Below are 20,206 nucleotides of genomic sequence, written 5' to 3' on the forward strand. Positions count from 1 at the left end.
GTAATATAAGTAGTAGTGTAACTAATTACTGTTGGCAGGGAGTAATAAGTAATGTAAATATAATAATAATAAATAATCTTTGGAGTAACTAGCCCAACACTGGTGTGGATTGAAGAATGGTGCAAAAATCAGCTGTGCTTAATAAACAATGCTTGTCAACCTTAACTTCCGGGTTAGGCATTACCAATTTTTCATCATTGACTGAAAGCCAACCCATTTTGCATTAAACCATTACAGACTTTAAAGGAACACAGACATCTTCAATAAATGTGGGACTGACTCTGTGTTCCACACCATTTGACCCATGAACATGAAGAGCATAAACTTACCGACACCACTGGAGCAAACTCGTGCTGCATAATGTCCAAGTCTTCCTGTGTTGGAGTCCATACACACAGGACCTTAGCAGTGAGGAAGAAATTAGTGCTGACATTGGTCTTAAGTATCACACAGTCAGTCTGTTTTAACTGGATCTAATAGTGTCTGGATATATCTACTTAGAGGATAGTGGGGCTTGACAACAAATGACTGGGTTCTCTGCTGCGTCTCTTTGCTTTAGCTGGATTTTATCACTGCATGTGTAATCTTTAACTTCAACTAAACCTCATTGGCTGGGAGGTAAGAGTTCCTTTACCATTTGGCCGTTTCACACACTTTCAGAGTTACTTTCAGAATAGAGTTCGAGTGTGTTTTTAGACTCATAGATTCATTCTCCTGCCTCAGTGGTGTGAAAAACAAAATATGTATAACGTCCAAACTCAAAAAGCAAGAGACAAGGAGCTGCTAACAAACATGATCCAGCAAAATTAAAAAAGTTCACACTACACTTGTGTCACAGAAAAATGTGGCTCGATGTAATCCCTGAAACATCTTTATGAGACGCCTACAATCAGTCATACTTTGAGGTATAAAAGAGGTCCTATGGGACATGTGTAGCAATATTTGTCAGATTATGACACTGATAGGTAAATACTGACAGTTTCTCACACTGAACAAAATGTTGGTTAGAATGACAGCTTCACATGATGGAGCCTGCAGTGCCACCTACAGGACACAGGATATGATCTCCTGAAAAAGAACAGGGAAATGAACACCCCTTATTAATATAATTGTATTACATTTCTATTATTACAGAAACCAAATATTCCAAAGACAGAGTGAGAAAAAAATGTACACATTGTACAAAACAAGAAACTTTTATTCATAACACCAAACTTGTTCATGTAGAAGGGCACTGAGTTTGTCACAGTGAAAAGGTAAATGTATGCAAAATGAATACATTCACAGTATAGAATATTAATGTCAAAGTTAACCCACTGTAGTGACACATTGTTATGAAAAAATAATATTAAAAAAGCTAAGCAATTTTACCTATAAACTGGTGAATATAAATGCCATACTCTTGTTGGACGTTATGTCCATATATCACACACTGGTAACATACACTGTGTTTCCTGATGCTCGTCGTTTTGAGGAGACGTACTGGCAGTCAGGGTCCAGAATGACACCAGGCTTCTGATAGAGATCTGACAGCGTCTTCATGCTCTTCTTCTTCTCCTTGTCATCTCGCTTACTGTCCAGGAAATAGAAGAAGCCCACGAGAAAGACGCTGGCAGTGGATACACACACACTGCACGCGTAGAAGACATACGAATACTGGCCTGTATAGTCCACCAACATGCCTGAGAAATGCAAAAGGAGCGTCATGGGATAGATGGATGTAAAACTTAGTTAGCCAACGAAGTAGAAAAAAAACATTTTCTTACAAACAAACAGAAAATAACAGTGCACATGTGGAAACTTCATTACAATTTATGTAAATAAAATGTTTACATAAAAGAGGTAAATCGCCAAAACTCATAAGATAATGTATAACTGCCACAATTTGATGGTTTGTGAAAGTTTGTCAAAAAGTATTTGCTCATTTGGTTTGTAAAACAGACTTCTTCACATGTGTGGATTTGCTTTCAGTGTATTTAAGAAATACAACAACAGAGTGGATAGATGAGTGTGGGTGCCCACTATTCATCTGTGGCAGTAGCTGATCTTCATTTTTTGTGGGGAACACTAAGATCTCCATCATCCCACAACAAACTGACCAGCTGCAGAAGAGGTCACATGTTGGTTGCCATGGTAGTGGAAACACAAGCTAGCACCTTATGTGCTTGGATGTGCTCATCTTTTCTCTAGGCTGGTTTTGTGGAGAAAAAAGCTGACTGAGCGACACACACTGAAGCAGCCCCCGCCACTGCCCCTCCTCACTGTGGCCCTTAGGGAGGATGGCACATGAAGAGCTGCACAGCTCCTGTTCTAATAAAGACGGCATGTAACTTGGAACACAATATAACAAATTACCAGTCTTAACAAACACGACACTGAGGGAAACCAAACCAGAACACAAATAACCCCTGTATACAGTAGCACTGCAATAAAAACTGCCCTATTTGAAATTTTCCAATTTTGTTGCCTACTACTGTCCCTCAGTTTTAATACTGCTTATGGTGCAAAAAACAAAGACCATACTCAGCTTCGTCATTTTTGTTGTTACCTTCAGTGATCATATAGTCTGTCTAAAGGCCTATTTTGATTTGACATTTTTATTCGGGGCCGGTTAGGGGTACTTACATGTCTGTGCCCAGGGACCCATTGCCCCATAATCCATCCATGCTTTCATTTGATGACCAAATACGTGCAAAACTAATTCCCGTCTGCCTCCTCTGTACTTGTGTTTAGGTGCTTAATTTAACAACAAACTAAGATGATTAGCATGCTAACCTTGGCATTTAACTCAGAGCACAAATTGTTCCTAAAAGGCCCTCCACCCCTCCTACATAGGAACAAGTCCCTCAGACCAAAAAGTGTAAAAAAGATGTTATTGTGTCTTTGTGGTTGTTTTGCATCTGTTTTTGTTCAATTTTCTCTGCAGGCCCATTCAATAATCCATCCATGAGCCAATGTTTTGCACAAACTGAAGATTATGACAGAAGGCACTAGATGCAAAGTCAGGGGATCACCACAGTTTATACTATTAATCCTGAGGCAAAACTAAAAGTGTGTACCAAATTTCATGGAGACATTTCACTCAAAACCAAAAGGTGAAGATCACTTGACCCCTAGAGATGCCGCTAGCTTGGCTAACAAACAGCATAACCCACATGTGTATGAGTGTGTATGAGTATGTGTTTGTACCTGCTAGGGGTGGACCAATTAGGTGCGTTCCACTTTCCAGCATACAGAGAAGTCCGAGGGCTGAGGGGAAGCGGCTCATCTCCACCATGTCCATCAGCACGGTATAGAGCAGTGAGCCGGCCACGCTCATGGACAGACCATAGATCACCACGTACACCAGGAGAGCTTCAAAGGAGGCCGATGCCCCACAGATGCAGTTACTCAGCCCGTTCACAAGCACAGCTCCAGCAAACACGTACACAAAACTGCTGCTGTCTCTGAAGCGTGGCATGCCCAAGACCAGGGCAGCCGTAGGTCGCACTGTGATGTTCACCAAGCCCAGGATGAACATCAGGAAGGCAGCACAGTCTATCTCAATGTTATGATGAGTAGCATAAGGCACCAGATAGACCAGAGGCACCACACAACCCAGTGTCATCCAGGTCACACCCACTGCATAAGCACAATAGCGAGCATTACTCACCAGCAGGTCAAAGGCCATATGTCTGTGTAGGAATGCTATAAAGCCACGAAGAGCAGTCTTTACGCTGTCTTTTAGCCCTTTTGTCTCCTGCTGCAGAGATAAGTTGTGTGGTTTATCTGAAACCGGAGAGTGTCTGGGTTTGTTTGGTCCTGATGCAATGGGCCTCATCACTGCCCCACACACACAGCAGTTCAGCAGCACCCCGCCCAGAATCAGGAAGCTGCCACGCCAGCCAAACTGACTGAGCAGGGCATTGGAAATCAGGGGTAAACTACTCAGGCCCACAGCAGTGCCAGTGGATGACAGGGCATTAGCAAAGACACGGCGTCGCTCAAAGTACTGACCCATAATAGTCACTGAGGGCTGGAAGGAAAAGCAGAAACCCAGTCCTGCGGAGGAGAAGAGAGAGAGTCTGATGAGCCTTTATGTTGGTGGAAGAGTGGGTTTGTGGGTGTGTGCAGCCCCTCACCTGTGATGCCGCTAGTGATGTATATATCGGTGATGGTCCTGGCCAGGGCTGAAAAGGCCATGCCCAGTCCACTTAAGAGCCCGCCCACCATCACTGTTGCCCGGCAACCAAAGCGCTCCACTAACATGCTGCATAAAGGGCCTGGGGAGAAATGGGACAAAAGTTTCAAATACAGACAATTTAAACTCAATATAAATCCATTAAAAGGAAATACAAATATATAAATACAGGTGCAAACAACCATTTCAGTCATTGTAAATCTTTCATACAAATCAATTATTATCATCCTTTACATGATTAAATACAGGATCACACCTATTACTCAAAACAATGGAAGTAAAACAAATAATTAAAAAAAACACTCCAATCAGTATAAACTGACAATATCCCGACTGTGATCTGTGTCACAAAGCGACAGCGTTCATTTTTATAACCCGATTATGACGCATTATCACTAAAACAAGTAATATCAAATTTTATGATAATCTTTTCAAATACAAATCGACAGGCTCACATTCACAGAAAGCTTCACAGTAAAACAATGTCCTTATTAGCACAACAAATCAACCTGATTTGCATACATCTATTATTTTTGAACAGTGAAATGAGGCCTCACAAAAAAAGAACCAAAAAACAGGGCCAAATTAATTTCCTCTCATCTCTGATATGTTCTCAGATACAAAACACACTGGTGATATCTGCTTTCTTCTCTTGCCAAAATTTGGAAAATATGCTGCAAAAATGAATTACAGAAATCCATTTCCTGACTCACAGAACATTAATAACGCCAAATACATTACTTAAGCACAGACTTATCAAATGAAGTCGACATCTAAATCAGATTAGTGGGCTTTTCAGGTCTTTGATGTCCCATCTCCATTCGTCAGGCTTTTATGACTCCTTTCCCACTATGATATAGACGTTAAAAAAAAATCTCCTTAATTAATTACCTAACATCTTTTATGTTCTACAGGCAGGTGAAAATACATAATGCTAAATACATTAATGCTCCACAGAGGATGAACTCGTCAGATTTTTTACACTCCACATGCTTTATGCCAACATCCAAGTGAAAATATCAGCTTGGCACACAGGATATCTCATAATGTGATTGACAGACTGTTAAACTTTCTGTAAATGCTCCAAAGGGGATACAAATTTTTAATTTAACAGCCACTGTGGTGTTTTCTAGAACAAACTCTACTTATCTAGCCCCATTCCCGGTTAGGCTGTATGAATAATAAAGTGTTTCTTGTTCCGTCTAACACCTTTGAGCGTAAGCACTGCTGCCTCGAGGGGGTACTAGGGAAGCTTCAGCTAGTCTTGTTTAATATATTTTTCACACTGAACTTGTTCCCAACAAGTAGTCCAGGAGAAATATTTTAACGGAGGCAGGCAGACAGAAGACAAATAATCTCTCCTGCACAAGAACAATGGGCTCCTGGCTGACCCTGAACTCATCGCGACCGTAGCCTGACTCACTGTTGCCTTTCTCAATAAAAAGATCTGCCTGTGTGTGTGTTACATTTCAATGGAAGGGAAAGATAAAGGTGACACATGCACACACACAGTTACTGTGGGATCTACAGATTTGGTCCCTATACCTCCAGCATGCAGCGTGGCGGTCATGATGGCCGGCACCCAGGAGGTCTCTGTGTTGGTGGCGTTGAACTCTGTTTGCAGGTCTGTGTAGAAGATACCGATGCATGAGGGGAACGCCAGCGTAAGAGACAGAACCAACATGGTGGCTACGAGCACCACCCAGCCCCAGCCTCCGTCGGGTGCAGCCAGATGGTTGCGTTCAGCCGGGTCACCCACCTGCATAGCATCAGTGGGACAGGAGGTGGACTCCTCTTCCTCTTGGTTTTCCTCCTCTGAATCACTGTGTTGTATTTCTGACTCTGAAGGCCACTTCTCCACTTCTTTGACACACTGAACAGCATTATGGCTTTCCCTCCAGAATAAAGCATTATCTTTTTGGCAGTGGCTGGTTTTTGTGTCTGGTGTCTGGTCCTCCACCACCTGAGTCATTTTGCACACTGCTGCTCTTAGAACTTCTTCCTCTGTTGGACATAAGACAGAGACAGGGTCATAAAAAGTCAGATTTTGTTTGTAATTGCATAAGTCAAACTTAGATTGTTAAATCCAAGAAACAAGATTGGACACGTGTCCTCTGTGTCCTCCCTGGAAAGAGGGACAGGAGAGGGATGAAATGAGAAAGAACCATATATAACAAATGAATGGCAGCATTAGGATTGTGATCTAATTTGTTAATTCTATAAGATACTTTTCTCCAGCACTAAAAGACGTAGGGTTCTTGTTTCAGGTTACAGTCTCAGTGCAATTATTATTGTTTATCTAGTTCAGATTATCACAGTTCGTCTGTACAAACATAATTCCATCGGACTGGGTGAACTGGAATACATTCAGAGTGGCACAACAGCCTGCTATCAGGTTTTAATTAAAAGTATAATAACAACTGACGACCATCATGTCATCTTAGCCCACACTTTGGTTGTAAACCTATTATATGAGGACAATTTCATCCAAGCACATTTATCTCCATGGTGACTGTGTAAACCCAGCCCCCCCTTTAAAGTCCTGAGAAAATTAAGCAAAATAAATGGGAACTGCACGCCTACTGTAAATGCAACAGCCTCTCATGCCTGGAAACACTGTTTTATAATAAAGCTTGAATGCATAGTTAGGTGATAAGTTTCTTGTGTTTTTACCTTTTCATCATAGCAATTTCATATTCTCCCTTTTAACTTTTTTAATCATTTTTTTTTAATTATCTTGTTTTTATTCGCATTTGCCTTTGCTTTTATTGTTTGCTTTTTCTTTTCCCCTTAATAACGTTGTTAAGAAAAGTTATATACACAATTATTATTATTGTTATAGTTGTTGTTATTTATTTATTTAAAGTCATTCAGTCTAGAATATAAATTAACTATTTAAAAAAACAAACAACAGGCTAATTGATCAACCTATCCCTTAGATCATAAATGACCAAGCAGTCATCTTAGTCAATGTTAAAAATACATTTAATAGCCTATTTATATCTACATCTATATAACTTTTTTTTAATCTATTTGTTGAGTCATCTTACCTTCTGGCTTTCCGTTCCTCGACGTCCTTTTCTTTCACTCTTTGTGTTAAAGCTCATCTCAGTGGGGTCAACAGCTTTCTTTGACATCCAACAGCACCTGAACCTCTCACCAGGTGGACCTTACCGCTCTCTAATGAGTAGGCGGCTGTATCAAGCTAGAGACTGACAGGGAATCTCATACCGGAGGAGATTTTCAACAACAACAATAAAGTATAATAGTGACAAACATTTTCTAAGTCAACTGAGACAGTAACTTTACAATCCTCAGTGTGAACAGTAGATATTAGTATTGACAGGTACTACAGAAACTATTAAGTTACTATCATCTTTAGGTATTCAAAATGGAGTACTAATCTTACTGTTATCTGCATTGATACTTTGCATTTTTTTTTAGCAAACAATATAAACCTCTGCATCATGTATTGCATTCCAGTTAAACCAGTTTATACTGTATAAAAATTATCTTTGTGAATGTTTTAACCAACTCTATTTAAGTTAATGCTACATTCTTGGGCGGTTGGTTGTTTTATTTTGAAGGTTACTACCGGAAGTAACAGTACGGTATCTTAAAGATAACATATTATGTGTTATTATAAAATAATGTGTGTTATATTTTTACAATAAAGCGATCAGAAACGAAAAAAGAATACATTGTCTGCCACTTTTACTGTACACAATCATTCATAAATGCACTGTATTTACATCCTCTGAGTATTTTATATCCTTAAAAGTATCTTTCAGTTAGCTAACCGTTGGCTCCACCTAGCGTCCATTTTGTATTACACAGTCTATCGTCCAGTTCCTGTAAAACCTTTCAAAATAAAACAACGAAGTGAGACTGTTTCTGGTATTGTCAACCACCAAATAATAAAAACGTGTCGTTTACAGTTGAAATCTCCGTAAACGAGGATTTCTTTGACAAAACATGATTCGTGCGTTATTATATCAAGAATTATGCAATTTACTGGTCAGTTAACGCTAACAGTTAACTTATTTCCGCTTCCGATCGGCTGTCAGCAGTTCAGAGGAGTTGTGTCCCACTGACGGTATGACATATTGCTCAAATATTCAAGATGCTTTAAGATGTAATCCAGGAGAAGTGTAGCAGATTAGTTTACAACATGTAACACCGTGACAATAATGTTAAATCGACTGTTTAGAGTTCATACTGAGTCTGTCGGCGGTGTTGTTCTGACCTAACGTTAGCTGTGTTTGATAACTGTAATTCTCCCATCAGTCAGACCAAACCAGAGAATCGTGGGGAAGGACACAAAGTAATAATATAACGTTAATTTCTAAGCGGTAAGGCGTTAAGTAACAATTAGTTTGCTGTCAGTTTAAAAGAGGGTAAGACTCGGGGCCATGCTTAAATATCTGTGCAACCAAATGGGGCAAACATAGGCTTATTCAGGGCAATATCAACAAAAACAAGGTCATTTAAGTGACCAAGCCATTGACATTATGAGTAAAAGGTTAATCTCGGTTGTTTTTCTGTCCTGTCCAGTGAACACACCCTGAAACATGGCTGGCAAACGAGCTGCACTGAAGTCCATCGACTGGCTGGCTTTTGCAGAGAGGGTGCCGCCCAACCAGAGGACCATGTTTAACAGCCTGAAGACACGGAGTGATGCTATTTCTGCAAAGTACATGCCCATTTCATCAAATGTCATGCTCAAACAATGAGAAATATTCTCTCTAAAGGTGTAACAGTGGTGCAGCATTGAGTGTCTGCAAATGTAGCAGGGGTTATATCCACAAAATGTTGGTAAAGCAAGAAGCTCCTGGGTTCAGAGCAGGTTTGTAACCAGATGATCTGTGTTATTCACAGGCTCGCCTCTCTGCCAGAGAAACCCCCCGCCATTGACTGGAGCTACTACAGGTCTGCAGTGGCTAAAGCAGGCATGGTGGATGAGTTTGAAAAGAAGGTAAGGGAAGATCATGAAGTGAACTATCTCTTACCAGCAAATCTGATTATGTAATACTGATTTTAAGTGTTTGAATAGATGTGTGATTAAACATGTCCTCTCAGTTCAACACACTGACGGTTCCTGAGCCTGTAGACACCCAGACAGCTCTCATCAACGCTCAGGAGGCAGAAGCGGTGAGTGTTAACTGTGTCTAGATGTTTCGGCTAGAACAGTGACTGTAATTTCCTTATTTTATGTTTCCGCATGGCCCATTAACACAAGCATGTGATGAAAACCTTTTGAAAAGCAGCATTCATTTTGATACTTGACACTTGTCCTCAAAGATATATAAAAGTACCACACTGTGTTTGTGGATTAAGTGCAGTCAGAGCAATTTTAAACACTTCTGAAACATAGATGTGGTTGTTCACAAACACCAGCAATCACAGCGATGGAACCAGATAGCTATAACTTATTTTTATAGATTCATTATCTGTACAAAGTAGTGGCAATGGATTTTTGTTGTGCGCACAAACTTTTATTTAAAAACTCATTGCAAATGAATTGTTTGTTTTGTCTCTTTGTCTCCCAGAACAAAAGCGCTGCTGCCTACATTGAAGCATCCAAAGCTTGTGTCGCCAAATATCAAAAAGAGGTAGGAATTCATCATCAACCCCTGTGTCTATTTTTTAATACAGCTGCCGAAAATTGTCTTGCACACAAATCTATAAACTGGATCCTGGAGAGTACACATATGGTCACGTTACACTTCCTTCCTACAAATATTCACTCTCCCATTCACTTCTACTGAAGCAGGTACAGTGGATAGATTTTAATTCAAAATTGTGTGTGCGTTTACGGTTTTTATATTTATTATTGCCTGCTGTCTGTAGTTTTTGTGTGCATCAGATGAGTGTGATAGACTCCTACAGAAAAATCTGGTTCACTGTCTTCATTTACCTGATTCTACTTGAAACACTTAATCAAAACTCTAATTTGAATCCTGATCCTCTGCTCTTCCTTCCCCAGCTTGACAAATTCAAGAACATGATTCCCTTCGATCAGATGACCATCGAAGACCTGAACGATACTTTCCCAGAAACAAAGCTGGACAAAGAGAAATATCCCTACTGGCCACACAAACCCATTGCTGATCTGTAAATGTACCACCCTGACCTGATTATTCTAAATCATCTTCCACCGAGGAAGACCTGTACAGTATGGGTATTACAGTCGTTTCAGTCCATAGTTTACAAAATGACAACAATGACAAAACTTGGAAGTACTTGTTTTTGTAAGTCATTTCTGAAAGTAAATCTCGAAAGTATGGCACAACTTTCCTGCTTTCTGTGATCAGTAAAAAGAGTTAAAGAGTTGTCCGTGTTCACAGGCCCATTATAAACAACCTCATAGACCCCTCACAGGCAAAACAACTGTTATTTTATTACTGGATTTCTTCCCAGGCGTCATGAACTGAACTTGATCTGTCGGACTGTGTTTTCTTTCTAAATTTGGTATGAAATATCTTCCAACACTCACTGAAAATCTAACCCTTGTGGATACACTGATGAGTTTTTAAGTACACACTCGGCCAGATCACTCTCAGCAGAAAGCAGAGTTTGGTTTCCTTTCCTCTTGGCGTCACTGTTGTCTTTGGGACAGCCACTTGTAGTTGTCAGTCTTCTTTTTTGTGTATTTACACATGTCTGCAGGTAGGCACGGCCTCACACGCTACAGTTGACACCATATTGTATTGGATACTTCCACTGTTACATTAGACAGATTCAAGTCATCCATCAGCGTGCGGGCAGTATGTCTGCAGTACAAATGATCACAGCTCCAGCCCTTTTATTATGCAGTGTCAGTCTTGTTCAGGCTTTGTTATGACTACAGCATAAATCTACATTTCACCACAGCTGGAAATATGAGTGGTCTCCCTGGGATTGGAGAGAGACTTTATACATAAAGACTACTTTCTGTGCTCTCATTGCACTGTTATTATGGCTTTTGGTTTGTGGGCTAATACTGTACATAACTCGCTCCCCATCGGTGCAGGCATAATTGTGATAAGTAGAGGAATGTGATCTGGCCTCAACTTTGTCATTGTCTGAGGACGCACCGTTTACCGCAGTGGTAGAGATACACTTTTGGCCTGCGGGGGGCAGCATCTCTCTTGTTAAGACAGATCTGTGAACCTTGTCTTTAAATCCAGCTAAAATCCATTTATTTAGGCTTGAGTTAGAATAAGGACACAAGGACACTGAATTTGCAAGTGTACATTTTTTTCTTTTTAAGTCAAAATAGCCTGAGAGGTCATATTTTAGATCAGCAACGGGTAAGTTATAACAGATGAATGAAGAATGAAGTGAAATAAGTACAATTGCCTTTGATGTTCTTTTTTATACTAGTAAAACTAAAAGATTCCCTGATGCAGTGTTTTAGGACAAATGCCAAAAATTACAAAAGTGAAAATAACTTGCATCTATTTCTTTAACACTGAAGGGAAACTGCTTAACAGTTGAGCCCAAGGTGCATATATTTGTGAAATTCAATTTCTATATATATATATATATATATTTTTTTTTTTTTAAGTTTCTGTGTACTTATTTACATCTTGGATTAAGTTAGTACACCAATGATTTAGTATTGCACTTCCACAAAGTTGTGCAACCTGCTAGAAACAAGTTTATGAAATATATAAAGGCCAAGATCAAAGCAGGAGATATCCTGAGTTTCAGTCCCTAATGTGCATCAAGCTCCCAAAAACAATGGATCTTACAGTTTCCAGAATGCAACTTGATAGCATCTTTCATAAGACCCTCCTCTCCTGCTAAGTGCCCATGTTTTTCAAACTTCCCGGGCCCGGTTTATAGCACAGGCTTTGTGTTAAAAATCAAGCAAGTCTAAACCTAGACAACTCTTGTGACATCATCAGGGTTTTTTTCTTCAGCTATGTCAAAGCGTCTCCAGTTGTCTCCGCAGGCGAAGTAGTATTCCTCATGACAAGTAACTGACTTCGATTTGTTTTGTCAGTTTGAATGACGACACGCTTTGTCAGCTACATAAAGATAAGCTACATAGTTCAAGAACATCGATCCAATTTGTTAGGCACAAATCTAATAGTATAATGTGCAAGATCCAACTAATAGAGCAGTTTTTTGTTTTTATTAACCTTTGCCAGAAACATAGCAGCAGGACTGGAAATGTGAAATATTAAGAATTCTTTAAGCAGATAGCCGAGCAAAACAAAATTCCACTGTCAGCACACTCTCTAGCTTATTGCTTCTCTCTTTGATTTTTCCACTCAGACATGTTATGCATTCCACAATAGAGTGGTGATAATCCTCCAGAAAACATACACATTATGTCATACCAGCGAGCGCTTTGTCGCATGATTCTGCAACTGGGTAAGCTTGACGTGACTGCGGTGCAATGTGAGCACACAGCCCGCCAACAGCTTTCTCTAGAAGCTACTTCAGACTGAAAACAGTGCAAGTAGAGCAAAGAATTGAAACAGGCTGCGAGAGGATGAAATAAATATTCTTTATATGTTATTCATTTCTCATGTTTGTGGTCTCATTTATCTTTTTATTTTCTTTCTGTCTTGTCTTTGACAAATGTTCATTCTCACAAGCTCAACAGACTTCAGTTATTTACATCCTCAGTGTTCATTAATCAGGTTGACCCTTGACCTCTTGGAGTGCAGCTAACCCTAGCGACATAACAGGGGTCTGAACTCTGATTAAGGGTCACCTGTGCCAAGCTACTATGTGAAACAGCTACATGCATGCAACCGTGTGTTTGTGTGTGTGTGACCCCCTACAGCTCTACTTTCCCTGGACTCAGCCATTCTTTTCCCAGCTGACCATTCAGCTGTTGCCAACACTTGTCCACTTGATAAGTGTTGCCATATCGAGAACTCAGCACGCTGGTTTACAACCAGTAATGATTTTAATGAAATCCCAGCGCTCCTCTCTGACTTGTAATCCAGAATCTATAATTAAAGAGATTATTTTATTTTGAGGATCGTACAGAGGGAAATGAACATGTTTTTTTTAATTCAACGAAGCATTTGCAAGAATGAAAATTGTGTTTAATCCATATTTGACACTGGGGTGTGTGCTGAGCTGTGCTATGTATAAGCTGGTGTGTGACAGGCCCTAAATTCCTTTGATGCTATCCTGAGTTAGGCAGCGTTGTTGTGGGGTTGGATTGCCATTTAACATGTGCTCACAATGTTAAAGAAGCCCATTCAAATGATTTAAAGGTCCAGTGTGTAACATTAAGGAGGATCTATAGGCAGAAATGGAATATGATATTCATAGGTGTGTTTTCATTAATGTATAATCAGCTTAATATAGAAATTGTGTTTTTGTCACCTTAGAATTAGTCGTTTTTGTCTACAAACAACACACGAGGGCCGCCATATTGACCCACCATGTTTCTACAGTAGCCTAGAACGGACAAACCAAACCTTTCGCATTTTTTCGGGTTTCACTTGCACCATAATTTCTCTTACACACTTCACAGCCGGTTTTCATTACCGAGTTGTCGAATACAGATGCAAGTGGTTTTCAATTAGTTGCAATCTTCAACTTCACAGCTAGATGCCACTAGATCATACACACTGGTTATTTAACAGCTTTCATTTTTTTGCCGAATATCATCCACAAAAACATAATTATTAATTTTATGATTTTAAAATAGGAATTCACACTAATACCTCATTATATGTTTCCATTTATTTCCGATTACAAAATTCAAAATAGAGTTCAGGTTAAATTCATTTCAGTTGTAGTCTGAATAGATGTGTCTTTGGTGCGCATGCTGTGCTGTGTGACTATGTGTCCATTTTTCACATAAGGGGAGGTTATAACTAAGAAGTGATCTAAAAACTAAACAGCAGTATGACAGATCCGTTCCCTCTTTTGCTGAGTCGTCCTCCCTCAAAAATCGATCCATCATTCTCTGTCCCAAAACCAAACAGCCCACATCCGCTCCTGTGTGAAAATCTAAGTGTTCGCTTCCTACCTATCCATCACACAACCTATTATGCTTCTCATTTAGACATCCATCAAACGTCACATGTTCAATTACACAATCCATCACGCTCTGCACTTGTCTCGCCATTGGCTGATGATCTTTGTCACCCCACAATGCCCCGAGATGTGCGTTTCCTTTAGAGGCTAGAGGGCACGCCCCCGTCTCCTCTAGATTCTAATGGCTGAATTTAGACAGGAACCTTTTTTTTTTTCCTCTTCACATCCAACGGGCACAACACAGGTCAGAGGTCAGAGGGGGTTAGCCTGGTTGCCAGGGAGGAGTCCACCAACAAGGCAAAGCCACTGATGCTCATTGGACTGTGCAAACAGCAGATCCGCTGCATCTGACAAGCCTGAGAGCAAAGGAGCCCAGGCAGATTGCATTATCACAATCAGACAAGAAGCAAGCATTGATGAGTGACAGGTTGTGTAGAGCAAGCAACAACACGCTCATTCAAAGCCAAGATGAAGTCAAGAGAGCTATAGTGACAGGACTAGCTTTTGTTATTGTGAGGAGTGAAAAGTTTCGATGCATCATACCACTTAGGGTTGGGTTATGCTAGAGAATAAAGTTCGTATACAACATGTTGTCCGACCACATTGGAAGGTAAAAGTGTTTAGTTGCTCCGAGTGGTTTTCAGTTTCAGAAAGTCACAGGAATTGTCGAACACACAGTCCCCAACCCCCCAAATACAATGGCAAAAAAGGTCTGGGGGGGAGCGCGTTTCCGCAGCTATTTGACCGTATTCTGGCACACAAGCTCGCAAACTTTTATTGTTAAAAACCTGATTCACAGGTCAAGTTCAAGCTTCAATACCAAAATCCAAATATCAGTTCCATTTGGACATCTTCATCTCTTTGCAGCAGACCCCCAATCACCATGGCATGGTGACATCATGAGAAAGTTGTCCCCCTGTTCAAAAGGCCTGCTGTTGCCATGGGGCTCCTGGAAATGGCACCACGGATCCCAGTAAATGAAGGATGTTGGGGGAGGGGACGTGAAGGCAAGTAAATAAAAGTGCCATTTGCGGCGTGTTTGCTTGACGCCCTCAGAGCCAAATTCTGCTCCGTTATTGGGCTGCTGAGTATTGGGGGGCTCCCAGCAGCTCCTTTGCAGCAGGACCCCCCACTCTGGAGGACATTGGTGTGTTTGCTGAACGAACAGGGCACCCCGACGCGGCCTCTGGGAGCCATGTGAGCTGACAGCAGCCGAACACATTCACTCATTAAGAAAAGAGGACGATGTTGGACAAAAGGAAGAAGGAGACAGTCTTGTAGGGACAGACAGCAGCAGCAAATCACCATTCACAAACAGAAATAATTAGTCATAATACAGACATCAGCCAAGAAAGAGGAATTTCCATGATAAAGCTTAGCAGTGTTCTATCACATGCAAGGGCTTTATAAGTGTTTTTCATCAACAGACTTTGGCTATTGCTACTGTATGTTTTTGACTGGATGTGATCCCAAAAGACTCTGCCAACTTTAAGATAGAGTGGAACGTTGTCTTGACAGGCTACCATCATCCAAAACGAGCCAACTCTGATCTGCGAACCATCTGATGAAGACTGCAGAAGATGCACACTTTACTCAGTTGGAGCGTGCAATTCCCAGAGCCGCTTTGATACCTGATATTTAGACATGCAGGCCCATGCTGTGACCCCGCAATCACTTTTTGCTAGAGACACCCAATACCAGAGTCCTTAATCCTGCCATACCGCCTCAGTGGGAGAGGCGGGAGAAGGAGGCGGCTGCAAGGCATTTCATGCCTGGGAATCTCATGACCCACTGGGGATTAATAGGCATTCTGTGAGGTGCCTTATTTTTGGCTTGTTGCCTCTCGCTCTCTGATGTGTTCATGTCTATCTGGCTCAACACTTGTATGTATGTTGTATATTAAACTATTTAATATTCAATCAAAATATCAAAATCTCTCATTTTCAGCTACTCAAATACAAAAATGACTATTTTAGGCTCAGTAGGCTATGGGTTATTAAAAGCCACACTAGCAACTATTAGACAGATTGCCATTTAATTTGGTACATATATTCAAGGGTAAATGCTAATCACTTTGGCAATCCTCCGACTGTTCATCTTTCCCTGTCATCAGGTCAGATTGTGAATTTGCCCAATACCAACTGATGCTCCTCTCAACCCCACCTTGTTAAGGGCTAATTTAATAGCATGCTAACAGGCTAAACTAAGATGATGAGCCTGGTAAACATTACCTGCAAAACATAAGCATGTTAACAATGACCCTGTGAGCATGGTAGCATGCTAACATTAGCATTTCGGAATTAAAATTAAGAGTAAATCACTGTATACTTTTAGGACTATAGTCTCATTAGTAGTGTGATTTGACTAACATTAAATATACAATAGAGGGAAAATGCAGTCCTAAATTGAAGTGCATTGTTGTTAAATAAATTATATAAGAAAAGGAGTTTTATTCTACATAATTCTTTCATTCTTCAACTATCTTGAGTATGTTAGGGCAGCATTACAGAAGTGTCAGGGCAGTATTGTGTCAGATTGGAGGTGTTAGGACTGCAGCTGTGAGTTGTGGCTGAGTGTGGGTGGCGGCTATCTCGCTGCTGGGGCGGTGTGTTTATGTGTGCTGGGGTTAGGGCCACGCGCACAGTGCAGGCATACACACTAACACACACACAGAAAAACCACAGAGACTCTATTGATTCTAGCTAATCAAGGCAGTGGCACTGGGGGAAGCTGCACGTGTGTGTGTGTGTGTGTGTATGTGAGTGTGAAGTCAACACATTCCTCACATTCCAGCACTTCCCAAAGAAGCATAAAATATTAGCCACCACACTGAGCTCACAGGTCTCTTCTCTCTGCTGGAGTCCTCCTGCTCTTCAACTCCTCTGCTTTTTCTTTCTGACAAGTGACTGTGCACTTTAGTTTTCAACAGTACTTTTTTCTCTTTTTTAATTCCACCCACATGATGACCATGACTGACTGAATCACACTGACAGCACAAAGACTCCACATATTCACGTCTGGTTTAAACTGGTCCTTCTCAACTGGTATTACAGCTAAATCTGACCTCGCCCATAATGTTGCAGCCGATTGCATGTGCATATAACTGATGAAAATGTCATAAGAAACATTTTCTAAAATTTAATTTGATCTTATTTTGTTTTGGATAGTTTTATAAATACTATAATTGTTATATATATGTTATAATAATAGTATCATAGTCGTAGATCTGTCTTGCAGAGGTCAGTTAGTACTGCCAATTCTTCACCCTTGAGTCTTTACTGATAAAAGTAGCACTATGGCATGATGCTTGACTTAAGTCTGAGAATAACGATTATTTTCAATTAATCAAAATGCTGATTATTGTCTTAGAATTGATCAGTTGTGTGGTCTATAACATCAAAAAAAATCTGGTCAATGTTTTCTACAAATATCTTATTTTGTATGACCAAAAATCTTACTCATAAGCAGGACGTTTTCCCATCTCAGAAGCTTAAACCAATGAATACTTGTTTTCATTAGTGTATAATCATCATTGAATGATTTGTTCTGTTTTTGTGACCTTAAAGAGCCGTTTTTATCTACAAATACGGCTGGTCGCTTTTCGTGGACTAGATCTACTGTAGCCCAGAACGGACAAACCAAACACTGATTTTAGATAGGGCCTTTCGCGTTTTTCACGTGTTTTCCAGCCACCATCGTTTCTCTCTGGTGGAAGGTGAAAGGTGAAGCACCGCTAAATATGACAAAATCCTACACACTTGACCTTTAAACAATTAACTGATTATCAAAATAGTTGCCGATTAATGTTCTTTGGATTGACTGATCGATTTAATCAACTAATTGTTGCAAATCTAGTGAAAATACATCCTTTAGAGAGCAAGAAGATAAATGCTGCCCTTGTTGACAATCAGTGCTTATAATCCAGGTCGGAGTACAGAGCACATCATCAACACTCTGGACAGTGATGCAGATATCAATTACTTTGCAATGGAACCACCTGAAGACTTTCTGCATCTGTTACTGGCAGCTGAGAGGAGGGGGAGAGGGAGGTCTGACAAAAAGGACAGCTGGACCAGCAAGGAACCCAACAGTCAAGTAATGCCCACTGACCCTCCTCTTCCTCCTCATCCTCCTCCTCCAAGGCTCCAGCTCTTTAAAGCCAGAGCGAGAAGGTTCACAGTAAGGCATCGTTACCATAGGAACTCTGTTTGCATTTCCCAGTGAACAATTCCGGGACCACTGGCTTTCAGCTGGAATTCAGACATTCAATTCAATGCACAGAGCTGTCTGGAAAATCAATTGTCTATGTGGAGCAACTTCTTGAAAGACATTCTAGATGCATTTCCGTTTAAGTGAAAAGGCAGACAAAAAGAGCCTTGGCCATGAACTGGATGTCATCTTAACAGGCCTGGCCCGTAGGCTGCATCATCTGGTGTAGCAGTGCGGCTAAGAACTCCAATAACCTGACTCGTTCCTTGTGTTTTTATTTGAGGTGATGAAAATAAACCTTCCTTTAAACAAGGAGCCTGAGTAGAGCTGTACATGCCAATCAAAATTTGGAGTGTGGTTGGAGAGTTCTCTGCTTTCTGCTGCGTGCCCAGTCACAGGGCTGCTGTATTCAGGTCTGTCTTCAGTCCTCTCTCTCATACCAGGGTGCTGCGCTGGAACAAAGAGGCCTTTCACATTGACCTTGACACACGGCCACCCCCATCACCACAGGAACCAACGCAGAGGAATCCACTCCAGCTCTCTGATATCAATCTCTGTGTAACCCTGACAGACGGTCCCAGCTCAAGGCTGAGGTGAACCTTGGAGACAAGGCTAATGCACATCATATGAGTAGGTTTTATTCCAGCAGAGAATATAGAAAAGAAATAACCTGTTAGCAACACTGTGAATAATAATTTTGATCTGAAATTACCCACTAGTCCATCTAAATTTTGGGTTTATAGTGCTAGTGGATCAAAATAAAGTGGCAGAATGAATGTTAATTGATTGTTATTGTTATTTTCAATATCAAAGCACCCAAAACGTTTTCACAACTGAATATGCCTTTGAATGTCTTTATGTACCAAGAGTCCAAAACGCAAAAATATTCAGTTCACAATGATATAAAACATAGAAAAGTAGCAAATACTCATATTAGAGAACTGTAAATAGATGATATTTGGTTTTTTTTTGCCTGCCATGTCCATCCACTCATATATGTAGTGTAGAATTGAAATAAATTGATTAATAGATATAAAGTGTATATTCTGGCTAAAGGGACTTTATCACAATATTGACAGTACATATGTATAATTTCAGTGAATATACATTTTGATTATGAAAGGATTATCATAGAATGGTACTGGCTAAACCCAGGTATCCCCAGTTCCCGTCTCATTGAGGACGCAGAGGAAAGGACCGTTTGAGGTGATAGTCACTTTAGTTCTCTTTTGGTTGTTGGTGGTTTTTTGTGAGACAGGGACTATAGACTCCACCTTTAGCGACATCATGGGGCTGGCTGATTTCCGAAACGGTGATACCCTTCTTTTGGTCCGCCGTACAGAACTCATCGGGCCATCCGTTGCCCCACTTCCCACCCTTTTTTTTTTGGAGCCTCTTTGCACATGTAGGTAAGTTTTACCCTGCTGACATGGCTTTTATCATTCATTCAGCCAGATCTACCTTTATGGGTACCCATGCTTCAGGTTTTGGAGACCACTGTCCTCATGGATGGTCCTCTGAGAGGCTGGCCGGAGAGTGCTCATTTTGTCCGTGCTTGGAGATACTCGTGCCCCATTCGCACATATTGCCTGAGGCAGGTATCATTGGGACCTACTTTTGACTTTTTTTGCATGCTAAATTTTGCTTTCACCGGGTTGGAAGTGATCTTGTTATTCTTCTCCAACCAGCAAAGAAAGAGCAATAGGACATCTCATCCATTTGAAATGTCTTAAAAAACCTAATTTCTCCATTGTTTGGAAGGCGTATTTTACAAGAAGTCACCCGGCTCAAAGCTTTGGGAACGAACCTGCACGTCCAGAT

General features: G+C 40.7%; 3 protein-coding genes across 4 annotated transcripts in view; 1 reads left to right on the forward strand and 2 right to left on the reverse strand.

Moving 5' to 3' along the window:
• Positions 1–524, reverse strand: part of LOC118323357 (medium-chain acyl-CoA ligase ACSF2, mitochondrial-like) — a 7,076-nt gene extending 6,552 nt beyond the window's left edge. The window contains exon 1 of the mRNA XM_035655309.1: positions 330–524. Within this exon, the coding sequence (XP_035511202.1) occupies positions 330–433 (104 nt within the window). The 5' untranslated portion in view covers positions 434–524. The remainder of the gene's footprint in view (positions 1–329) is intronic.
• Positions 525–1,425: 901 nt separating this feature from the next.
• Positions 1,426–6,152, reverse strand: slc16a5b (solute carrier family 16 member 5b). Its single transcript, XM_035655107.1, has 4 exons — positions 5,726–6,152; positions 4,122–4,262; positions 3,190–4,041; positions 1,426–1,682 (listed from the first exon to the last, which is right to left on the reverse strand). Exons 1-4 carry the CDS (start codon positions 6,150–6,152, stop codon positions 1,426–1,428), a joined length of 1,677 nt encoding a protein of 558 aa, XP_035511000.1.
• A 1,939-nt stretch (positions 6,153–8,091) lies between these two features.
• atp5pd (ATP synthase peripheral stalk subunit d) lies at positions 8,092–12,695 on the forward strand. 2 transcript variants are annotated; one of them, XM_035655706.1, is made up of 6 exons: positions 8,092–8,276; positions 8,735–8,873; positions 9,059–9,155; positions 9,260–9,331; positions 9,730–9,792; positions 10,167–12,695. In XM_035655706.1, the coding sequence occupies exons 2-6, from the start codon at positions 8,752–8,754 to the stop codon at positions 10,296–10,298; spliced, it is 486 nt and encodes a 161-aa protein (XP_035511599.1). In that variant the 5' UTR covers positions 8,092–8,276; positions 8,735–8,751; the 3' UTR covers positions 10,299–12,695. The 2 variants fall into 2 exon arrangements, with proteins under 2 accessions (XP_035511599.1, XP_035511600.1); XM_035655707.1 differs by lacking the exon at positions 8,092–8,276 and adding an exon at positions 8,442–8,532.
• Positions 12,696–20,206: the final 7,511 nt, after the last annotated feature.

The sequence above is a fragment of the Morone saxatilis genome, unplaced genomic scaffold, assembly GCF_004916995.1.
Source record: "Morone saxatilis isolate NCDOM2014 unplaced genomic scaffold, NCSU_SB_2.0 Contig14, whole genome shotgun sequence".
Taxonomy (NCBI): domain Eukaryota; kingdom Metazoa; phylum Chordata; class Actinopteri; family Moronidae; genus Morone; species Morone saxatilis.

What these genes read in the sequence shown, in the direction of transcription:
- atp5pd (XM_035655706.1), top strand. Translation starts at nt 8,752, where the DNA reads ATGGCTGGCAAACGAGCTGCACTGAAGTCCATCGACTGGCTGGCTTTT. An exon ending in TGGATGAGTTTGAAAAGAAG is followed by an intron (nt 9,156 to 9,259) that starts GTAAGGGAAGAT and finishes ATGTCCTCTCAG; the next exon opens with TTCAACACACTGACGGTTCC. An exon ending in TCGCCAAATATCAAAAAGAG is followed by an intron (nt 9,793 to 10,166) that starts GTAGGAATTCAT and finishes TTCCTTCCCCAG; the next exon opens with CTTGACAAATTCAAGAACAT.
- slc16a5b (XM_035655107.1), bottom strand. Translation starts at nt 6,152, where the DNA reads ATGACTCAGGTGGTGGAGGACCAGACACCAGACACAAAAACCAGCCAC. An exon ending in CGCCACGCTGCATGCTGGAG is followed by an intron (nt 4,263 to 5,725) that starts GTATAGGGACCA and finishes ATTTCTCCCCAG; the next exon opens with GCCCTTTATGCAGCATGTTA. An exon ending in CATCACTAGCGGCATCACAG is followed by an intron (nt 4,042 to 4,121) that starts GTGAGGGGCTGC and finishes TCTCCTCCGCAG; the next exon opens with GACTGGGTTTCTGCTTTTCC.